This window comes from Notechis scutatus, chromosome 3 (assembly GCF_049901735.1).
Source record: "Notechis scutatus isolate UNSWTSFEM ecotype Mainland chromosome 3, rNotScu1.2, whole genome shotgun sequence".
Lineage (NCBI taxonomy): Eukaryota > Metazoa > Chordata > Lepidosauria > Squamata > Elapidae > Notechis > Notechis scutatus.
In genome coordinates this window covers 143,065,799-143,087,949 of record NC_142011.1, presented here as the reverse complement: position 1 = coordinate 143,087,949, position 22,151 = coordinate 143,065,799, and the positions used below count along the sequence as shown (strand labels likewise).

General features: G+C 36.9%; 1 protein-coding gene across 1 annotated transcript; it reads right to left on the bottom strand.

Moving 5' to 3' along the window:
• Positions 1 to 261: 261 nt before the first annotated feature.
• Positions 262 to 21,310, bottom strand: TMEM170B (transmembrane protein 170B). The gene is made up of 3 exons (XM_026669882.2): positions 20,672 to 21,310; positions 10,351 to 10,521; positions 262 to 3,212 (listed from the first exon to the last, which is right to left on the bottom strand). The coding sequence occupies exons 1-3, from the start codon at positions 20,940 to 20,942 to the stop codon at positions 3,082 to 3,084; spliced, it is 573 nt and encodes a 190-aa protein (XP_026525667.2). The 5' UTR covers positions 20,943 to 21,310; the 3' UTR covers positions 262 to 3,081.
• Between the last annotated feature and the right edge of the window lie 841 nt (positions 21,311 to 22,151).

The window sequence follows — 22,151 nt, the reverse complement described above, 5'->3', positions numbered from 1 at the left end:
GTGTATTTAAATATCCATTACTAAACAAGAACAGTAAGAAGTTCTATCCACCATCCTTTTATACAAAATAATAATAATCATAATCATATACAGTGATTTATCTACAAAACACTTCATCAGTTTAATCTTAGTAGGGGTTATCTATGATTGCCTCCTGTTGTAATTTTGCTTGTTTTTCTCATTAGATCCATTTTTAGATGGCAATGTTACAATAATACGTAACATATTCTGAGGACAATAAATGTATTGCAGTATTTTAACAAAAAGTGCATTTGTAGTATCATACAAATTATTCCCAGCCTAGTTTTAATACCAATAGAATTTGTTTTGTGAAAACTGTTGGTACTTTCATCTGATGAGGCAATCACAAACATAAGAAGCATCTGAGTTTCCAGCATAACAATGTTTCTGCATATAGCCCTAAAATCTTTATAATTAGCAATTTACAAATACAATCTATATAACTGTCTTTAGTTCTGGGGCCTGAGAATGTTTGCTTTGTAAAACCATTAGATTTATACAGTAACACTAAATATTAAACCAGTTTACATATAAACACAACAGCATTACATATACCATGTTTTGGTGCTCAAAAATATGGAAATTAAGATGAAGGATTCTTATGATAGAATATTGAAGAAATAATTTTCCGCAAACTGAACTAATTTTTAAAATCCTCATGGCTTGAAATGGCGTAATATTCTTCAATTGTGTTTGTTGTTGTCTTTTTAACAGGAACTTCCCTACCACATCCATTACAACATTGCCAAGCAGTAATCCATCAATAGACACAGAACAGCAGAAAAATGGAGAAACTAAAAAATTAGTTCTAATATACACTCAAGGCACTACTGCCCCCAAAATCATTTTATACTACTGTCTTCTTAATAAATAAATAAATACATAAATAAACAAACAAACATAAATAAATAAATAAATGTACCTTGGTATTTAAGGTTAAATTAGCTGCAACAAAATATATTAAATTCCCAGTATTTATGCTATTTCCACTGTCTTATGACTTTGATTCAGAGTGCAGGATGAGCACAAATTTTTTATTTGTGGCTACTGCGGAGATAGCTCTGCTGTCAAATGATGAAGTAGTTCCATATAGATTGATTCATTCTTGCTGGAACTGCCTACCATTGCGATCATAATGACAAAAAGATAAACAATAAATCTCTTTTAAACTCTTTTAAACTAAGATAAACCTTGATAATTAATATATTAATACATATGAATATAAATTGAGATTTTTACCACAACGTTTAGAAAAGCTCTGGAGCAAAGCATTGTACTCTCTAATTATTATTGCTGTGAGTATGATTCTATTATCATAACAATGTGACTGTCTTTTTATCTTTTTTAAAAAGATTTTTATATAGGCACAATACCTATTTTAATCTTAATTTTAAGATTAAATTCACACAGTACTTCCTTAATTGAAGAAAACACACACATACACAGACTTCCACTGTTAATATATCAGGGTTGTTTGTTCCAATTTCTAGCTAGAAATTCCACTTTTTAAGAAAGGAGCATAATGAACCAGTTGGGCAATGAAAGTACATAAGCTACTATGGTAAAACAGTGTGTTTTTCAGCCACTTGTACTCTCTTCCCAAAATTTTTTTTTCAAACACCAGCACATGCAGTTCAGGCTTGACAGCATAGGAAATCTATGAGTTAGGACAAAATACAATTTAATCACTTCTTCCTAATACTCACATTGGCCCATTAAGGTACTTTCTCTTCTTGGTATTCATTTCATAACATTTTATAATAAAGACAGCTGCAGTCACACCACTATTGGTTTTGTTGAAGCACACAAACAGAATGTATCTATTCAAAGCTAAGCTGATAAAAGTCACATATAATTGCTCCCAAGCTGTCTAAAAATTGGGAAAATTCTATGGAGATTCTCAATTGTCCAGATCATGGTTGTCCCAAAGATGCTTTTCAAAAGGCAACTGGACTTTTTTTTTTTGGGAGGTTTCCTTGAAAACCCCAAGAAAGTCCAGATGCCTTTTGAAAAGTACTTTCAGGATAAAAATTAGGAAATTGAAAAGGAAATTAAACTGTCCTGTTTTTAAAATTATAACAGCTTACCAGAATAATTTTGTTCTGAATCACATACAAAAAGGTTTTTTTCCCCTTGCTTTTCTTTGTATCTGTCACAGTATAATCTGGTAAATGTGAGTTTTTCAAAACCCATGGTTTCCACTGGTCTTAATATTAGTGAATTCTTAATTTTAGAGAACATTAAAACTGGCTTTGTAATGGATCGTTTCATTAAAGACATTTCATTTTGTATTATTTGACCCATAAAACTTTTCAAAATCTGTATTGTGACTACAGTGTATTCCATAAATTATAAGGTCTGAAATGTATAGAAATAAATAACTGAAATTGGCTTTAGTGAATACAATGCACCTTAATAAACCAGTTCATAAAATGCTCTCATTTTGAATCAATAGCATTCATATCCTTATTAGAGCTTTGCTTCAGCTACTGAATCTGCTCACCTATAACATCAGTTCACAATTGTTTTGTTTCCACGGCCATGCTAATATTCTGTACTGAATGGGATTCAATTAATAATAAGCAAATATCTAGCTGCTGTACCTGAATTTTTAAAACTGTCTGCAGCATTCAATTACTACACATCTAAATGGTCACATTATAAATCTTTTTTTAAAATCAATTTCACATTTGGCACATTTATTCATTCTTCAGAAATGCCCCTGTATTTTCTTCAATACCATCACAATGATCACAACACCAACTGTTTGACTGATCAGCAGCTTCACAAGGTGGTTTATCTCAAGCTTCTCCTTAATGGATCACACCTTGCCTATGACAGAGGCACATTAGGTACAGTGTAGTAGGGTGTCATTTTTGGACCCTAGAGGAAAGCATTTTCCAAATGGATAGAACCTCTAGTTTGCAGTCCACATACCATGCATTTCCCTGGTAATTCCAATCCATCAGCTACTGAAGCCATTTCTGGAAAGCTTCACTGCAGACTGCTTCTTTTTATGCACAGCACTTTCATAAAAAATTCAAAATGTAGCAAGAAGATTCAAAGTGTTGCAAGAATCCTTGAAAATGAAATAATTATTGTCAGTACAGTCTGCCCAACTCCAAACACCAGTGCTTCCATGGGAGCCATGCTTTTCCCAGCCACTCTGTAAATTCCAGCTACTGCTGCACCTGAAAGGGACAAGGAAGACAATTATAATTGGAACCAAAGATTTTTATTCAAAAATCACCATACAGTCAATATGTAATGTTCCCTTCCTCTATACACAATTGATTTTATAACTCTTATCACACTGGACAGCAAGTACAGTATAATTCTATAATTTACTAAAATGTAAATGGACATTCTTCTATATTGTATTTAAGGATATTTAAGGAATGATCCAGCAAAAGTCAAACACTTTTTTCCATTCATTTGGGGAGAGATGTAAATATGTGTTCAGCTCCCCCATTTAGTGAGACTTAAAGTTCCCAACCCATGTAAGGAACTAATAATTAAAAGCCTACGCAAGACCGATGATAAAATAATCTAAAGGTTTAATTTATGATTGTTAAGTTGACTGCTGATGAAACATCCTAAAATAGAGCTCAATTCTGCAGTGATACTTCTAAGTTCTAAGATTTCTTTATTTATATACAGTCTAGACCAGGGGTATCAAACTGGATTTCCTTGAGGGTCAGATAAACATTGTAGTTCTCCTCTGTGGGCCAGCGGGGGGTGCGGGTGGAGTGGCCCATTTTTGGCCCATTTTTTTCAGCCGTTATTGGCCCGGTTTTTGGTCTGTTTTGGGCCCATTTCTGAGCTGTTTTTCAGGCAGTTTTGGCCAGCAGAGTGCTTCAGGAGGCCATGGAGGGTGAAAATGAGGCCCAGGGGGACTGCACGCAGCCTGTTTTAGCTGCTGGAAGCACCGTGGGCCAGTCCTTTCATATTTCCAGGCCGGCCCCGCAAGCCGGATTTAAGCACCCCGCAGGCCGGAACCAGCCCACAGGCCTTGAGTTTGATACCTCTGGTCTAGACCAATTTCCTTTGAACATTGATCCACTGTCTAATTGTTTCAAATGTTTAAACTTTATCAAGAATTCTGCCTAGAAAACAGGGGCAAAGTAACCCACCTTCTTCACTTGAATGCTATTCCACTTACAGCTAATGCATATGCTTAGTTCAACAGGGCACGCAGTAACCTCTATTCTCTCCTTTTACAATGAATTGGAATAGTGAGAAGTATTTCAATTTAATCAGCTTCCTATTTCAACTGAGCAGAAAATAAACTTTAAATCAAGGAAGAATCACAAAAGCAACTTTAGACCATAGTTTAATATACTGGATTGGTTCAAAGCTGGTAACCATACTATAAATAGTCTTTGGCTTATGACAGTTCATTTAATAATGGTTCAAATTTGCAACAGCCCCAGAAAAAATGATTTATAACCTGTTCTCAAAATTACAATTGATGCACCACCTCATGGTCATGTGATCCAATTTGGGTATTTGGCAACCAGCTCACATTTGCAACCAGTTGCAGCCTCCTGCAGTCACATGATTGCAATCTGCAACTTTCTCAGTTTCTGACAAGTAACGTCAACCGGGAAAGCTAGATTTGCTTAACAATCGCACAACTTGTTTAACAATCATGTGATTTGCTTAATGATTGTTATAAAAATGTTCATAACATCAGGTCCAGTCACACAATGACTTAATTAACAACTGCATTTCTAAGCAACCAAAATTCCGGTCCCAAGTGTAGTTGTAAGTTGAAAATTAGCTGTATTCTACTTGAAATAAACTAATTTTTCCCCCACAGAAAAGTGAATATTTTATTGATTTTTTCTTCTTCTAAAGGAAATAGGGCTCATTCTAATATAGTTATTGTTTAATTATCTGAAAAATAGTTTGATGTTTAATATAATTTTCCTTACAGAAAACTTTCATAAATTATTCTATCATTAGCATAAGATTAATCTATCTTTCTCACTCTAATTTACATGAACCTTTTCTGTAAGATGTTTGTTCTGATTTGAGCTTCTTTTTTGATATGAAGGTTTTAAAGATATAGAAAGTTTACTATATGTAAATAAAATCCTGTATGCACTGGATACTTTTTAAAGCAGTTATTGCTTCCTATTTAAAACAACAGCTGGCAGTAGCACTAATCACAATATGTGGATCCTCATAAGTACTGTAGATCTGATAGTCTTTATATTAAAGAAGCTACTTTGTGTGTGTGTGTGTGTGTGTGTACATAATTATTTAATTAAATCAAATGTGGCAGATAAGGACACTTCATTTTTATCACTCTACTTTTTAAAGAGAACCATACAAGTCAAATATACAAATAAGAACAAATCTTGGTTAATGAAATGGCTCCGTTATAACAAACTAAATGCATCATTCTTTTGTACTGCAAAGAAGACAGAACTGACTTCTTATCAAGTACAAATCTGATTGATAGCTTAATTTATTAAACCAAAATATCACAGACAAAAATCCAAAAAGCAAAAAGACAGCACATTGCTCAGAGTTATGTTATAAAGTATTTTTTACATTTCTGTGGCTATCTCAAAGAATGTATCAAAAACTGTGCATAGGGGAAAACACAATACTGAATAAATCATAACTAAATCATAATGAAAGTCCTCTATCATCTAGTTAATAAAGCCAATATCTATACAGCAAGTTATACTGTACAAAATGGTTACAAAGGCATTACACAGATTGTTGCTCCTAAAAAAAATTATGAAAATTTCTATAGGTAATATAAATCTACCACATAGGTACACACACAAAAAACTCATACATCTCATACATGGGTCCAAGCATTGCTTTCCGCCAAAAATAATTGTAAAAAACTCATGAGATCCCAATTGTTTTATGAGGAATGATTGCGCATCTCCTGGAATCAGTAAGCACTAGCTTGACAACTCCAAAAAATGCTACTTTTCATACGTCATTAGTAAATCATTAGGAATCTGGAAGTCATGGAAAGAAGCTAATGATGCAGCTGGCTCACATACAAGTGTCTAACTTGAGAGAACCACTGTACAGTACCTTCCACATTCATTAAGCAATTGTACTTTTTGGTTTTTTGGGGTCAGAGGGATATATTTATATATATATAAAAAAATGACGTGGGAAAATACCCGAACAAAGCTGAATACCATGTGTGTGTGTGTGTGTGTGTGTGTGTGTGTGTGTGTGTGTGTGTGTGTTTGGGTCTTTTCCCGTGTAAGATTAAGAGTATCTTGGCGACGTTTCGGCGAGGTCCCACTCGCCATCCTCAGGCTAGTGCTTTCGGTTTCGTGCCAGTGCAAGCAGTGTGTGATCGGAGCTGCTGTCACTCTATAAATACTGGTGGTGGGGGCTGGTGTGCTGGGCTGGTTGGCTGTGCTGCTGCCTCTTGATTGGTTGATGGAGTTGATGTTGGTATAATGGGCTGTGTGATGGCCTTGTGAGTTCTGTTGTGGAGATATCCTGGATCTTGTGCTGTAATCTCCTGGGTCGTTTGTTTTGTAGTGATCTTTTTTTCCATTAGCCTACATACCTATACCTGTGAAAATCTACAAAAACATATGTATGTATGTATGTATGTATGTATGTATGTATGTATGTATGTATGTATGGCATTCAGCTTTGTTTGGGTATTTTCCCACGTCATTATAGTTGTGCTCTTAAAAGTTGTAGCAATGTTTCGGCAGAATCTCATCTGCCATCATCAGGCTTGTGTATTGTGTTCGTCTGTGAGTCAGGCTTTCACAGCCATTTCTGTTTTAAATTTGGTGGTAGCCTACTGCTCTGTTAGAATGGTTTTTTCATCATCCTGATTAGTTGGGAGTCTTGGTCTGTTTATTGGTCTTGGAGTTTGCTGTGTTCTGCTTGATTGGTGATTGGTGTTTCTAATATCTTCTGTCTGTTTTGTAGCATTTTTTTTGTCTTGATTGGCTGGCAACATTGTGTTTCCTGTATTGGAGGCTTTTAGTGCGGCTTGGCTTCAAGTAAATGGATGGATATATATATATATCATCAGGCTTCTGTATGTATCAGGATTCTGTATACAACTTTAAAAGAACAACTACAATGACGTGGGAAAATACCCGAACCACTTCAGCTTTGTTCGGGTATTTTCCCACGTCATTGTAGTTGTTCTTTTAAAGTTGTATACAGAATCCTGATACATACAGAAGCCTGATGATGGCAGATGAGATTCTGCTGAAACGTTGCTACAACTTTAAAAGCACAACTATAATGACGTGGGAAAATACCCGAACAAAGTTGAAGGCCATACATGTAAGTACCCGCGAAAACTTAAGAAAAAAAATATATATATATATGGTATTCAGCTTGGTTCGGGTATTTTCCCACGTCATTGTAGTTGTGCTTTTAAAGTTGTAGCAACGTTTCAGCAGAATCTCATCTGCCATCATCAGGCTTTTGTATAGTGTTCGTCTGTGAGTTAGACTTTTACAGTGGTTTATATATATATATATATATATATATATATATATATATATATATATATATATATATATATATATATATTCTTAAGTTTTCGCGGGTACTTACATGTATGGCATTCAGCTTTGTTCGGGTATTTTCCCACGTCATAGTAGTGGTGCTTTTAAAGTTGTAGCAACGTTTCAGCAGAATCTCATCTGCCATCATCAGGCTTTTGTATAGTGTTCGTCTGTGAGTTAGACTTTTACAGTGGTTTCAGATTTAAATTTGGGGCAGCCTATTGCTGTGCCAGAATGGTTTTTTCTTCATCCTGATTGGTTGAGAGTCTTGGTCTGTGTTTATTGGTCTTGGAGTTTGCTGTGTTCTGCTTCTAATATCTTCTGTCTGTTTTTTTGGCTCTTTTTGTATCTTGATTGGCTGGCAACATTGTGTTACTTTATTGGAGGCCTTTAGTGCAGCTTGGCTTCGGGTAAATGGACGGCTATCATTAGTTAGGAAGCTGGGTTTCATCTGGGTGCCTGGTTGGGGTGTGTTTGAGCTGGAGGTATCAGGGGGATCTGTTTGTGCCCAGGTGTTTGCCTGGCTTGTGGTGTGGAGATTTTTTGTTTGTGAGTGCAGGCTTCCAAATGATTGACAGCCTGGTGGAATCATCTCTTCTGTTCATGCTTTCTGGTCTTTTTTCAATCTCTATGGCTTCTCTGATGATTTTGTGGCTGGGATTTTCTATAGTGGCTAGGGTTTTGGTGCCATTGAAGTTGATTCTATGACCTGTGGCTTCCATGTGTTGGACTAGTGAGGAAGTGTGTTCCAGCTTTTTGACTGCATTTTTGTGTTCATCCAGGCGGGTGCTTATTCTTCTATTGGTCTGTCCAATGTACGTGGCCGGGCATGATGCACAGGGGACTTCGTATATGCCTTGGTTTTCCAGGTCAATTTTGTCTTTGGGGTTTCTGAGGATGGCTGCTATTTTTCTGTCTGTTTTGAAGGCAGTCTTGATGTGGTGTCTGTATAGTATCTTACTAATTTTGTCTGTAGTGCCTCTTATGTAGGGCAGGACAGCTGTTCCATGGGTCTGTTCATCTTCTGGGTCTCTATTATGTCTCAGTGTGTTTTTGTGGATCAAGTTGGTGATTTTGCTTTTGTGGAAGCCGTTGGCTGTCAATATTTTAGTCAGGTTGCATAGTTCAGTCTTAATGTGTGTCTTGTCTGCCAGGCGTTTGGTTCTAGTAATTAGTGTTTTAGCCACGGAGTTTATCTGTGCTGGGTGGTGGTGGGATTGGGCGTTGAGGTAGCGGTTGGTGTGTGTTTTCTTCTGGTATATGGTGTGTCCTAGTGTGCCATCTGTTTTTTTGTAGATTAGTACATCTAGGAATGGTAGTTGTTTGTTTGTTTCTGTTTCCATGGTGAACTTGATTTTGGGGTGTGCGCTGTTTAGGTGTGTTAGGAAATTGTTTAGATTTTCTTGTCCATGGGGCCAAATCACGAATGTGTCATCGATGTATCTTAACCATAGTTTGGGTTTGAGGATGGCATTGGCCAGGGCTCTGGATTCGAATTCTTCCATGAACAGGTTTGCAATGACAAATGACAGTGGTGATCCCATGGGGGCTCCTTCTATTTGTTTGTATCTTTGTCCTTTGTATATGAAATATGTGTTGGTTAAGCAGTGTTCTGTTAGTTCTATGAGGTGTTTATATATATGCATGCATACACACAGACGCACACACATTATACATGCATATACATACACATACATACACACACACACACAATCCCTTTGACATTTATATATATAAAACAATGTGTGAATTGAGAGAAGCTAATCTTAATTTGCTATAAGCAAATAGTGCACCTATTCTATAAAGGGTCAGATAACATTATTTTTCTTTTGTGAAGCTATTCTTATTAAGTATAACTATTTCAGTAATTATCTCCTAAAGTACTTTAGATTGTAACAAAATCTTGAACAGAATGTAAGTGTAACATATACATAGACAATATCTTTATTGGATAAAGTCTCATTGTCAAGTTATTAAACGGTTCTTTAGAACCTTCATTATCTTAAATACAATAAGAAACATGCATTAACATATAAAATGCCAAGTTTTAGTTGCTATTTTACTAAGCTCCACCGCAATATTACATTAATGTGGACCAGCAATTCATGCAAATTTGTTCTGCTGGCAACTGAAAACTTACTATACAATGTGAAGGTTATGCTATTATTATTTATCCAGAATTCCAGTATATCATAGTAGATCTTTCAGTGCTTTACTTTTCTATCCCTTATTGCCATAGTTGCACGAGATGTTTTTTTTATAAGGGAAGGTTAAAAAAATAGCTATTGCTATTTTCACCAAAGCTAGAATGGCAATAAGAAGGTAATAAAATCCTTTTCAATATAGAACCCTTTTTTTAAAAGTTCCAGATTTTTATTATCAGTTTGACTCATGGAAATGGGCACACCCACTTTAAACTTCAAAATTTTTAAAAGCTTTTTTTTTAATTGTACTAGGATAAAAGGACAGATTATGGAACAGACCTGGCACACAAATGATCCAAGTACATTATCAGAAATTCAAAAAATATGTATATAAAGCCATTATGTAACTTGAGAATAAGAATTATGATTGTCATTTACCAGATAATGGCATTGGAAGAGAATTATGCCTAGGATATAATAATAATAATATAATAACTACAATCTTATATGTGATTTTTTTTCCTTTCAGAGAATGAATAGCAATCCAATATAAAATTCCAAAACTATGAACAGAAGCAATACATGAACATTTATTACAATTGCTCATAATAATCTTCAAAAAGAACCACAACTATATTTGAACAGGTAAGACTTACTGGTTATCATAGCTCCAGTTACAGAACCCAGAAATCCAATGCTGACCACAATGACAGAGATTACTCTCCCTTGCCTATGCCTTTGCAGCATGACAAACATTAACACTCCTGCAGCACCGTGGACAAAGAGAGAAGAGAAGAGAGCCCATAGGAAAACCCAGTACCACATTTCTGGAAAAAAAAGTAATCAAACAGCAGGTTAATATTTCTTATTCCTTTCTGATTAAACAAATATATACTAAAGTATTTGAAAAATGATAGAGATATAAATGCATGCACAGAAGTAACTCTCACCAGTTATTTTTATTATCTTGTCCACTATTCATTTTTAAAAATATTATGTATACCTCAATGTTCTTATTTTTTCCCCTTTTCCTATAAACTACCAAGTGGACACTTTTTGTTAGTGGGGAATGTACAAATGATATAAAAATGTAAATATTAAATAAATATGAATAGGCTATATGTCAAATGCATGGAAATAATCCTAACATACCAGTTCATTTTATTATTCTTTCCACTACCCATTTTCAAAAGGCTGTGCATACTTCTGCATTAGATTTTTTCCCCCCTTTCCTTTTCTGTGAGCTACCAAGAAGACTCTTTTTGTTAACAGGTTGCAGAACAATTGTATGAAGAATTAAATATTAAAACAAACAAAAGAAATTTAAAAAGGATCACTTCAGTTATGCTAATGTGTCTATGGTATCTATATTTGTATGTGGGTACATACATACATGTGTGTGTGCATATAAATATCTTACATACATACTCACGCTCTCTATAAAATACTCTGAGAGCTAAAATAAGAACATAATTTAACACAAACCAAAATACAGAACTGTTCAGAAATACCAAAAGGGGTTTCCCCTGATGAACCTAATAATATTTCAGTTATCAATACATTGCTTCGGAATGCTTATAGACTGAGGTTTCTTATTATTTGAGGTCTGAATGTCAGCTACATAGGACTAAGATATGTAAAATAACAGAATACTATTTTTTTAATTGCTCAATGCTTTATGTTATACCTGTTTATTTGGAGACGTTGAATACTCAAGTAAATAAAAGAAATCTTTAAATTTATGGAATTAACTTGGTATGCAGATGTACTTCTATTCAAAAATTTAGTATTTAAAACCACAGATTTTCACCACACATAACTAGTTATAGTGCTTTAATAAAATATACTTCAATCATACATACATCCATTTTCAAAAAATGTTATGTTTTACAGTGCAATGCCACAGTATGCTTTACTGCTTTTAATTGTTCGTAACTAATTTGAAAATATTCCTTCATTTAAAGAGAGATATATTGAACCATATAAAATCTATGCAACCAAACCACAATCCAATAGGAATGTAAAAGTTTTCAACTTACAATAGTTTGAACATTCAAAGGCTTGACGGACATTACAAAAGCTATTTATGACCCATCATCAAAATTGCAATTGCCCCCCCACCCCATAGTCATGTGAGACAGATCCAGTGAACAATCTGGGGCTCCTCTTAAGAGGATGAGCCTCCATGAGCTGCATTTGTTGCCAATTTGTTTCCAAGTCTAATCCAAGGTGCTGGTTTTAATCTTTTTTAAAGCACTTCATGGCATGGGATCATGCTATCTGAGGGTCTGTCTCTCCCCGGTTATATCAGTCTACCCATTACGTCTTCAGAGAAGGTATGCTACCAGTATCAACAGCTAGGGATTTACATCTGGTGAATCCCAGAAAACATGCCTTCACTGCTGTGGCGCCCACCTTATGGAACATCCTTCCATTGAAATTAGATTGGTCCCATCCCTTTTGATTTTTCATAAGGCCCTCAAGATCTGGTTATGGTATTAAACTCATTTATATAACCACTGATCTCACTGCAGTAACTGTGTGGCTTACAAGAGAGCTAAAACAGTTAATAAATACATTAAACAGTATAGAAACCAAAACCGTTACTATTTTGCCCACATCAGAGACCATCCAAAAGTGTGACCAATGCCATTTCCATACCATATTCAAATATGAATCTAACTGAAAAGGATCCAGATAATCTGCTTCATCCAAGGTCCTCCAAAGCTGCTAAACAACCACTTTTTCCCCCTAAAAAGGAGAAGCTAGATACTGGCTCATCAGGATGAACTTTCTGTTCAATCAGGAATTAAAACCAATTAATGCAGCCTGTGGTTTGGAGACCTTGCATGTTGTGTTCGACCATATTTCATGTTATTTATTTTATACTATTCCATTTTTAATCAATTAATTTTTGTTGATCATAAGTCAGAGAATTTATGAGACAGCATGCTAATATCTAAATAAAATAAAATGCTATATTAGTGGGTCCATGGGTCTAATGGCATTTCCATTCATTAGCTGTAATCCATCTTCTATTCTTATCTTCATTAAGTGCCATACTAGCACATCTCTTTAGGCCAAATTTTACTCTTGTATTTCACTCTATGCATCTGATAAAGTGAGCTGCAGCTTACAAAAGCTTATGCCTTTTAATAAAATGTATTAGTCAGAAAGGTTGCTACCAGACTCCTGGTTTTTGGCTACCATGTTAACACTGCTTTCTTCCTACAATGTCTCGGAGCAGTGATTTTAATGCATTTTAAAAAATCTGTACAAGTCTCTCTTTTTTGGGCAATTTTAAGCATCATTTTATCAATTAGTAGCTAATATTTTGTGCTACATGAATTTTTGAAGCCTCTTTTGTTCTATTATTTCAAATAAGCTCGTGTAGATTTTTCATCCCACTTAACACTTTCAGTGTTGTGAACCAGCAAGTTATAGGCCTAGCCCTAGAGCAGGCCTGTCAAACTGGCAGCCCACAGGCCAGATGCATCACACGCAGGCCACACCCACCCTGGCTCCACAAAGGCAAAAAAACACTGTGATATGTCACGTGACGCGACTGAGTTTGACACCTGTGCTCTAGAGTCCTCTTTTGCTTCCTCTTGCCTTTTGGTACTAGAAATATTCTTTCATTTTATTGTTGTTTACAGAAGGTTATTCAGTTGTGTTGCTGACTTGGAGTGTAAGCTTGTCAAGATTTTAGCCAAAAACCATGCAGTTAATCTTTTCTAGTTCTTTATACTTTTGAGTTGCATCTGAATCATTTTTACTGCTTTCACTACATCATCCTTTTGTTTTTCGTCAAATTCTTTCCAAAATGTTGTGCTTTTCATTGCGCTCTTAATAATTTTCCAATATTCAAGAATTCCTTTATCAGAATTTGTTATAAAGTGTTTTGTTTATAATAATTATTGCTTATTGGGGACAACATATCGAGAGGAATGGACTAGTATAGATTGTTTAGAAATCAAAAAATCTTCAGTGTGAAATTTATTAAGGTCTTGTCCCTATTCTGTAGCAGGAGAGCCAGCAATAGAAGTCTAATCAACTAATTTAGGTCAAAGAGCTGAGCTTGTTAACTTTTGGTTAGCCGTTTTTGGAACCAGATTAAAGCAGCCTTAGGAAGAGGTAGCTTGTTTAGGCAATTTCTCTAATTGGGGAAAGAAAAAGAAGGGGTCAGGCACAAGACAACGCTTACAGACTGTAATGGGGAACATATGACTGAGAGAGATGCTGTGAAGGTTGTAAATGGGGGCATTGATCACAAAGTTACTTTTTCATCATCATCAAAACTGTGAATTATCACTATCTGAAACAGAAGCTAAATGAACACTATCCGCATCTTTCTCAAATATATGATTTTTGAAAACATTATGTTCTTTAATTTAAAAAAAACCTATCTCTTACACAACCCACATACTTTTTGAATTCTACATTTTGCCTCAGAGACAAGATATTGTGTGTGTGGGGTCTGTCTATCAATCAAAATCAATCAATCAATCAAAATCAACTAGAATTAGTTTTAGCTGACTATTATAAACAGTGGAAAGTAAGTTCTACTGTGCAAAATAGAATTTATTTCTCAGCAAAATACATAAAATTTAATTCTAAATACTACAGCCTTTCAGACTATATAACCCATCAATTCCAGAGTGGCACTGTTTTTGCACAGTATATCAAGGATTTCACTCCAAAAGTGAGAGTGGCCAGAAACTAACTTAAGTAGGAGGTTGTAGTGTTAATGCCTTAAAACCTGAAATGTCACAAATTCATTTTGGGTGGATCTGAGATGGACAGAACTCATAAAGGTTTCAATCTGAGGCTTCATTGAGTCAAAGACGGTGCTCAATTTTTTTAAGGTAAAGATTTAATACTTCTCTAACACTTAATTAAGCATATGGTCCAAATAATTTTTATAACTGTATTTATTCATGGTTGCTTGTGTTCAATTAACATGGTTTCTGCTTTTATGTGAGACCCTATTCCTTTAAATACTGTACAATTTCCCTCCTTTTCTGTAAACTGCTTTTACTTTCCACCTCTTTTTACATAGTATGTTCTTAACTTGCCACTTGTAGGATATCTGCTATTTGTGAAGAGCTTGAAGCAGAAAAATATTTTTTTTCCTAAAACAGTTGTGAATATACAGAACAGGAAAGAAGTGCTATCTTCCAGAAGCTTGGCTACTGTATGAAACACTATGGAGGACAGTGGCTCATGTGGTTAGAATTGTTGGGCTGACGATTAGCAGCCTCACATTCGAGACCCAGTTGATACTGCAAGAATTCCATGAACTCCCATTACTTGCTCCAGCTCCTGTTGACCCAGCAGTTCAAAAGCAGGCAACTGTGAGTAGAGAGATGGGTACATCGGTGGGCAGCTTAATAGGGACATGAAAGGAATCCCCAACTGGGCATCCCCTGGCCAATGTTGATGTCACTGGTTAATCCTTTCAAGCTGGCAGTGCTTCGGTGTCCTAATATGACAGTAGTAGTAGTAGTGATGGTGGCCAGGAAGGAGGCAAAACTCCCTGTACTTTTTTCAATCTATTACAGTTGTAGTTTTTCCTATACGTAAACTTACAGGAAGGCTTCATATTTTGCAGCCTCTCCTATGCAAGCTTCCTTCCATCTCATAGCCGTCCACAGTGTTTAAAAAAAGAAAAGAAAAGAAAAAGCTAAGCCTTTTCACACATTCATGGTTTGTGGCTCCATGCAGTCCCTAGACTGCACACTTTATATCTATGTGAGATGTAAAATATGATACTAGGTAAAATGTATTTCCAAAAATAGAAAAATACACACCCAGTATTTTAAAGTAGTAAGTCTTCATATGGTCAGAAATATTCAAAGTTTCAAATTTGAGCCTGTTCCTAAATTTGATTGATTGGAAGATAGGCATTTATGAGACTACACAAGTGGTCTCAAGTGAGGGATGCAGGATGTCATTTACTGGATTTTCTTTAAAAAAAAGCCTATTGTTTTTAATATAGTCACATAAATTATATATCAGAACTAGAGGACACATATCGTCATCTTAACACTCCTCTACAAGGATCATATTTTTAAAAAATAGGCTTCATGTATGAAATTTTTAGAATAAAAAATTCATACTCAATTGTATTTCCAAACAATTTGTTAGCTGAATTTATCACAACAATATAACAACTACCAACATTCATACATCAAACTTTCTTCTAATTCATATTAATATGTAATATTATTAACAAAAAACATAAAAATTCTCCCACTTATTGAGACAGTGTATCTAGCAAAAGAATAGTAACTTAGGGACTCAATGATTATTTAAAATCAGTGTATACAAAATTGTTTTTGCCCACCTAAAATATGATTATCAATAAAAAATGAATTAGACAACCTAAGGAAGAAAATCCATCAATGTCGCTTTGGCCATTGGATCAGGAAATGTACGATCCGGTTTAGTGTAGAGGTGCAGGCATCAGGCTAGAAAGGTTCTACTCCTGGTTTAGGCACAAAGCCAGCTAGTTGACCTTGGGCTACTCACTTTCTCTCATCCCTAGGAAAAAGGCAATGTCAAATCACATCTCAAGAAAAATTCAGGGATTTGTCCATGTTGAGAATTGGACATGATTGAACGAAAAAACACCACCACCACAGTTCTATGTCTTGCCATGTCCATCATGTATGATTTTAATGGCAACAATCAAATTCTGAACCAATACTGCTGAGAAAAGTGCTGAGAATGCATTATGGCTGAGAGCCAGAGCAGCAAGTGAAACTACTCTTTTTGTCTTAAGATGTTTTTCTGACACTGATTGGAATTTGACTTCCTATAATTAAAATCCATTGTTATCATTGTTACTTTTGCTCTTCTCTGAACATGTTCCAATTTCTCTTAATATTTCTTAAGTGGTGCATTGAATACAGTATTCTAACAGGAGCCTGACTAGTTAGTCAGTACAAGGTATATTACTTCCCATGATTTTAAAACTGTATTTTCAATACATCTGATACAATCTCAGCTGATGCCTCTAAAATTGCATTTGCCTTTCTGCCACATTGAAATTGAATTAACGAAAGGAAAAGGTAATCAACAATGTTGAGATTTTTTTCCCCAAAGTATGATTTCCAAGCCAATTTTATGCATATGCATTTGATTTTAATTTCTGAAGAAAATTTTTATACTCAGCACTGTAAACATTTTGAGTATTCTTAGCCTATTTCGCTAATGGATCACCACATTTTGATTTTGATTTCTATGTTTTAGTACATTGGCTATTCTTCTCAATTTTGCCTGATTTGAAAATCTGATCAGCATTTCTTCTGCTTCTTCAAAATGACCGAGAGCATTACAAAAACAACACCTGAAGGGCACAATATCTCAGGCCAATATTTCTTTGCAGTTTAATGAATTATAAAAGAGCACTTTTTGAATATAATTTTTGAGCCAGGTATGTATCTATTTGTCAGCCAGTCCACAATTAACAATTTGGTAATCAGAATGTCAAGCCTAATGCATTAAATTTATCAAACACCTTGCTAAAGTCATGTCAATTTATATTTATGGCATTCTCATATTCTATTAAGGAACCTTTTCCCAATAGAGGTTAGTTTAACCATACTTGTTCTTCACCATTCCAGCCTGACAAATGGTAAATATTATATTGTCTTCTGATTTTTCAAAAGCCAAAATGTTGAAAAGCAAAACTGAAATAAGATGTTTTTTATTCTGATGTAATAGTGGCCTGTTTACATACCTGACCAATATTTTTAAGTCCTATGTCAGGCAGCTGTTAAGTTAGTCAAATTCAACGCCCAAGACCAAATTCTGTTCCACTGCCATTACTATTGAGAAGCTCTTAGCATAAAGTTCATCACTTCTGAAGAAGAAATGGCAAGCTAAAGATAGTTCTGTGAGAGTGGATCTGACACTTGTAGTGGAATAAAGAGCCAGTGAATGGACAGGCTGTGTTATTCCTCTCTGGACAAGGAGGACTAGGGTTCTCCACAAGTGCTTCAGGCAGTTGCTACTCAGAGTTGCTTTCGCTAGTAAGATGGGAGCCAAATAATAAAGCAGCCTAGCCCAAACCATGGTTCAATAGCTTCAAAAAGCAGAAATTGCTTGTTAACCACTTTTTGAATATTAGCTACTTTCATGCAAGTTTTACTACACTGCATGAGTTATCTTCAATCTTTAATAAAAGAAGTTTCATACAAGTTTAAGGACTTAAAATATGGTTTGTCATACAATCACCCAGATGTTTAGATTTGGCATTCTTATATTTCTATCAAGTCCTTTCCAAGGACCTGGGAAAGGCAGATGTTGTTCTTTGACAGTGCTAAAGGTATCATTGCAAGATATAAGCTGTTCCTAGTAAAGCTGTCTTTTGCAATTGACTGATGGTGATGTTATAGATGGTGTTCATGAGGTGCTCCAAATGTTTGGGGATGGCATCCAAGGTGCCTTTTATGATTGGTATAATCTGTGCTTTCTTTTGTCATAGGCATCCTACTTCCATCTTCAGGTCTTTGTATTTTGTGATTTTCTCCAGTTCTTTCTCTTCTGCTGTCTCCAGGTACTAGAGCTAAGGCCCAAATGGATTTGAAATAAGATTTTGGAATTAATTATCAGAATCCTTCTTATGGGAAAATGCTGTTGTTTTGAATACTTAATAATATATATATAAATGGGATTTTGAAGGTTGGACACTAGAGGGAACCAGTAGGAATTAAAGATTACAATTAAATGAGAAAAACACTTAAATTTGACTTATTAGTACAGAACAAAGCAAAAAACTTTTTTATGAACAATGGAACCGGAAATTAATTTTAAAAATCTCTGCCATTTTATACAGATTGTGTTTGGAAGATTATATGGAAAAAGAACAAACTTTGAAAGTGGGTTTAAAAAGGATAGGCAATGCTGTGGAAGGAAATACTACACAGGGTATTCAAATAACTTGCTAAACCAAATAACCGACCTGCCTAATTTTCTTATACAGGATTTACAAGAGAGGGTTGTTACAGTTTTCAAAGAATATTGTGAGAAAGGGACAAGGAAAAAATGAGAAAAAAACCCACATTCTATCTAGGACATTAGAAAAGAGATGAGAGAACAGATTTGATGAATTTTAAGAGAAAGTGATTTGTCACTGTTACTTATACTTGTTATAAAGAATAAGTAATTTCTTTTTTCATATACTTTTTGTTATTTTTATTCTTTTAATTTGTACTGGTTCTTAGCTTTTTAATTGCATTTAATAAAATTACTATGAAACAGAGGCTCTCAGCATAGCTCTGCAACTTGATATTGTATTATGAAACTGTATCACTTGATTCAATGTATCATTAAAGCTTTTCACATATCTTTGTCCTTCTAGAATGTTTTAACTGTATGCTAAGAATAAAAAACTCTAGAAATGCTTTCAGGTATCAACATCAGAGTGAATGATAAATAATTCCCTGAATTAGCCTCTTTCCCAATTTGGGAGATAGAAACAATACTTGCCAATCACCAGTCATGTCAATTCAATGATTTTCCAATATGCATGCAATTTTAAGTAACTCTGGAGATTTAAACTCATTCAAAGTACATAGCTCCTGACCATTATTCTATCAATCTCTAAGCTTTAACTCTGCCCATTATTTTGCTTTTCGCCACTTCCTAATTGGATACAATACATACATAATATTCTTGGTGGAGAGGACTAAAGAACTGGGAAACTTTGTCTTTTCTTTGTTACTTGTTAGAATTTTGCCACTTTCACTCAGCAACTAGTAATTTGAACATATCTCTCTTAGCCATTATTCTTAGCATCCTTTAATGATCTCATATAATTCTGAGTTTTAGCTTCCTGAAATTAGATTTATAGTTCTAGATACCTGCACGTGCTTTTCTTTCATCATCTTCCTTCTCACATTGTTATGCTTTCCCCCCCCTTTTTATGTAACCACGCTGGAGCTTCTTTTGATGTTTTTCATTTTTTTCCATTACTGAAATTGTTTGTATTGATACTTTCTGGTCTTCTTTTTTTAGGAACTCTCACATATCTCTTTTTCTCATTACTTTCTTCTAATTATTTGCTGATCAACTATGAATACCACAGACCCTATTAACTAACTAACCTTAAAAGAAACCGAAAATTAGATCTCATATCCCAATGTACGAAAGACACATCTGATAATTTCCTCTTGGATATTTTAGTAAACCGTACACATTGTAGGACCAAAATACAATCAAAATTCATTGTCAAAATTTGTGTCTGTATAAAAAAGGCATCAGAAACATCCCACAGATCTAAGCTGTAAGATTCCTTTTCTTCAACACAGCATTGGCTTAAAGCACCTTATTTTCTGTCTATATTCCTACAGAATATTTATCTGATGATCCATAAAGAATTCTATCATCTCATCCCAACTAAGACCCAGTTTGGTCTAGTGGCTAAGGTGGTGGACTAGGAACAGGAATCTAACTTCTAGTTCTACCCTAGGCATGAAGAACAGTTGGGTGACCTTGGACCAGTCATTCTGTTACTCAAGGAAGAATGCAATGGTGCACATCACTCCTGAAAATTTTCACCTAGTTCTCCTAGTTACTACAAGACTGACTGACTCAAGACGAAGGCAGGGAGAAAAATCACCTCACCTCACCCACACTAACGCCTCTATACCAACCATTATGAAATTAGCACCAGCTATTAAAACGCCAACCCGCCACTTCTACTCACCTTTTCACCAGGGAACTTGAGACCTGCTACCTGTCAGGTTGAGAATATGGGTAGGCAGGGTGGGTGAATGCTTCTCCTCCTTCCCATTTTTAGATCACATATCCCATCAGCCCCTGGCACTGATCCTAAACATCTGGGCAGCACCACATTGTCTCCCATTGAGAAGAAGCCCCTCTCCCTTTTTCCCAATGCCGCCCAACGATCACCCTCTACCATCTACCTCCCCGCCCCAACGTCCCGCTAAGCCCGTCCCAGGCCTTTACCCGTAAGGTGCCGAAGCGATGTGCCGTGAGCCCAGAGGCTCAGCACCTGCTGGACCGACAGGTTTATCATGTGGTCTCCCGCCTCCGCCTTCATGGTCGCCGCGGGGGAGACGACCAAGCCGGCTTTGTCGTTGCTGGGCCGCCGCCTCAGGAGTCGTGTCTGATTTGGGCAGCAGCCTCGGGAAACGGGAGGCTCAGGCCGGGCTCCCACGAGGCCTCTAAGGGCCGAAGGGGCGCGGGTGGGGTGAGCTCCCCCCGGCGGGGGAGACATCGAGGACGGCAGCTGGACAAACAAGGTGGCGGCGGCGGCGGGGAGGGGGGGGCGCTTAGCTCGCTCTCCGCCTCCCACCGCTGCTGGTGGTGGATGGATGGATGGATGCCGCGGCCCTCCTAAGGCTGGCCGGCGCACAGAGCCCCGCGGTCTGGAGCTGAGGAGGGGAAAGGAGGCGGAGGTAGGCGCCGGGCAGCCGCGGCGGCAGCAATGGCCATCACCGCCCCCTTTCGAAGCCGCCGCCTCCTCATGCCCCCCCACTCAGGAGCTCGCGCCGACCGCGCGGGAAGCGGAGGGCTAAGAAGAAGGAGGAGGAGGAGGAGGCCACGAGACGCGGCCGGCGAGCAACCGCTTCCCTTCCCCGCGATGGCCGGTCAGCCGCCTGACCAACCGCTGCTCCTGGCAAGATTGCGCGCGTGAACCAACCTCCAATCAGTCACCTGCCGGCGCGAGGCGGGCGGGGGCGCTCGCTCGCGCGCGCGCGACCGGCCCATAAAACAGGCGGCGCTCCTGCAGCGGCTCGTTGTATATGAAGGGGCGGGGGAGGAGGGGGGCGGCGAGGCGCGAGGCGGGGGGATGCTCGTTCGCGAGGCGAAGCTGGAGAGGGAGCCGCTAACGTGATTGGGGAGAGGGAGGGGGGGTTGGGGAGGGCACAGGATCGTTTACCCAGGCTTTCCTCAGACTTCAGTTATGAGGCGATGGAGTCCAGATCCGAGGAATGTCCCCCCCGCCCCCGCTTAATGGAAACGGCGATGTGCGTCTCTTACCATTGACAATACTGCTTTAATAAAGAATATTTGTGGCTCAGAAATTGTGTGGTTGTGGCTGAAATTGGGGAACCTTGATGCTGTCACTCTGAGTTTGTTTTCTTTTAGACGTTTCCTTACCCAAACTAGCTAACATGCCTAGCACTGATGATGTTATCTAGTTTGGGTAATGAAATGTCTGAAAGAAAACTATTGAACTCAGAGACCACCTCAAGGACTCCCTCAATACTGCGTTGTTTCTGTTTTCTCCGATATGGCTCTTCGGTTCGTGTGGGGTGCTGCTTGAAAAGATAGTCACCAAATATGTTAAATATGGTAAAGATTGCAACAACAACACCATCAAAGCCAACCTCTTTTAACACATTCTTTGGCTCAGTATAGGTAAACAGCAATGGATCAAGCCCAGTATTTCCTAGTCAAACCACAGACAACTGCAATGATC

Excerpts from the sequence above, each read along its gene's own strand:
- TMEM170B (XM_026669882.2), bottom strand. The coding sequence starts at position 20,942 with ATGTCTCCCCCGCCGGGGGGAGCTCACCCCACCCGCGCCCCTTCGGCC. Across the intron at positions 10,522-20,671 it reads ATCGCTTCGGCACCTTACGG|AAATGTGGTACTGGGTTTTC; the intron begins GTAAAGGCCTGG and ends TTTTTTTTCCAG. Across the intron at positions 3,213-10,350 it reads AACTGGAGCTATGATAACCA|GTGCAGCAGTAGCTGGAATT; the intron begins GTAAGTCTTACC and ends TGTCCCTTTCAG.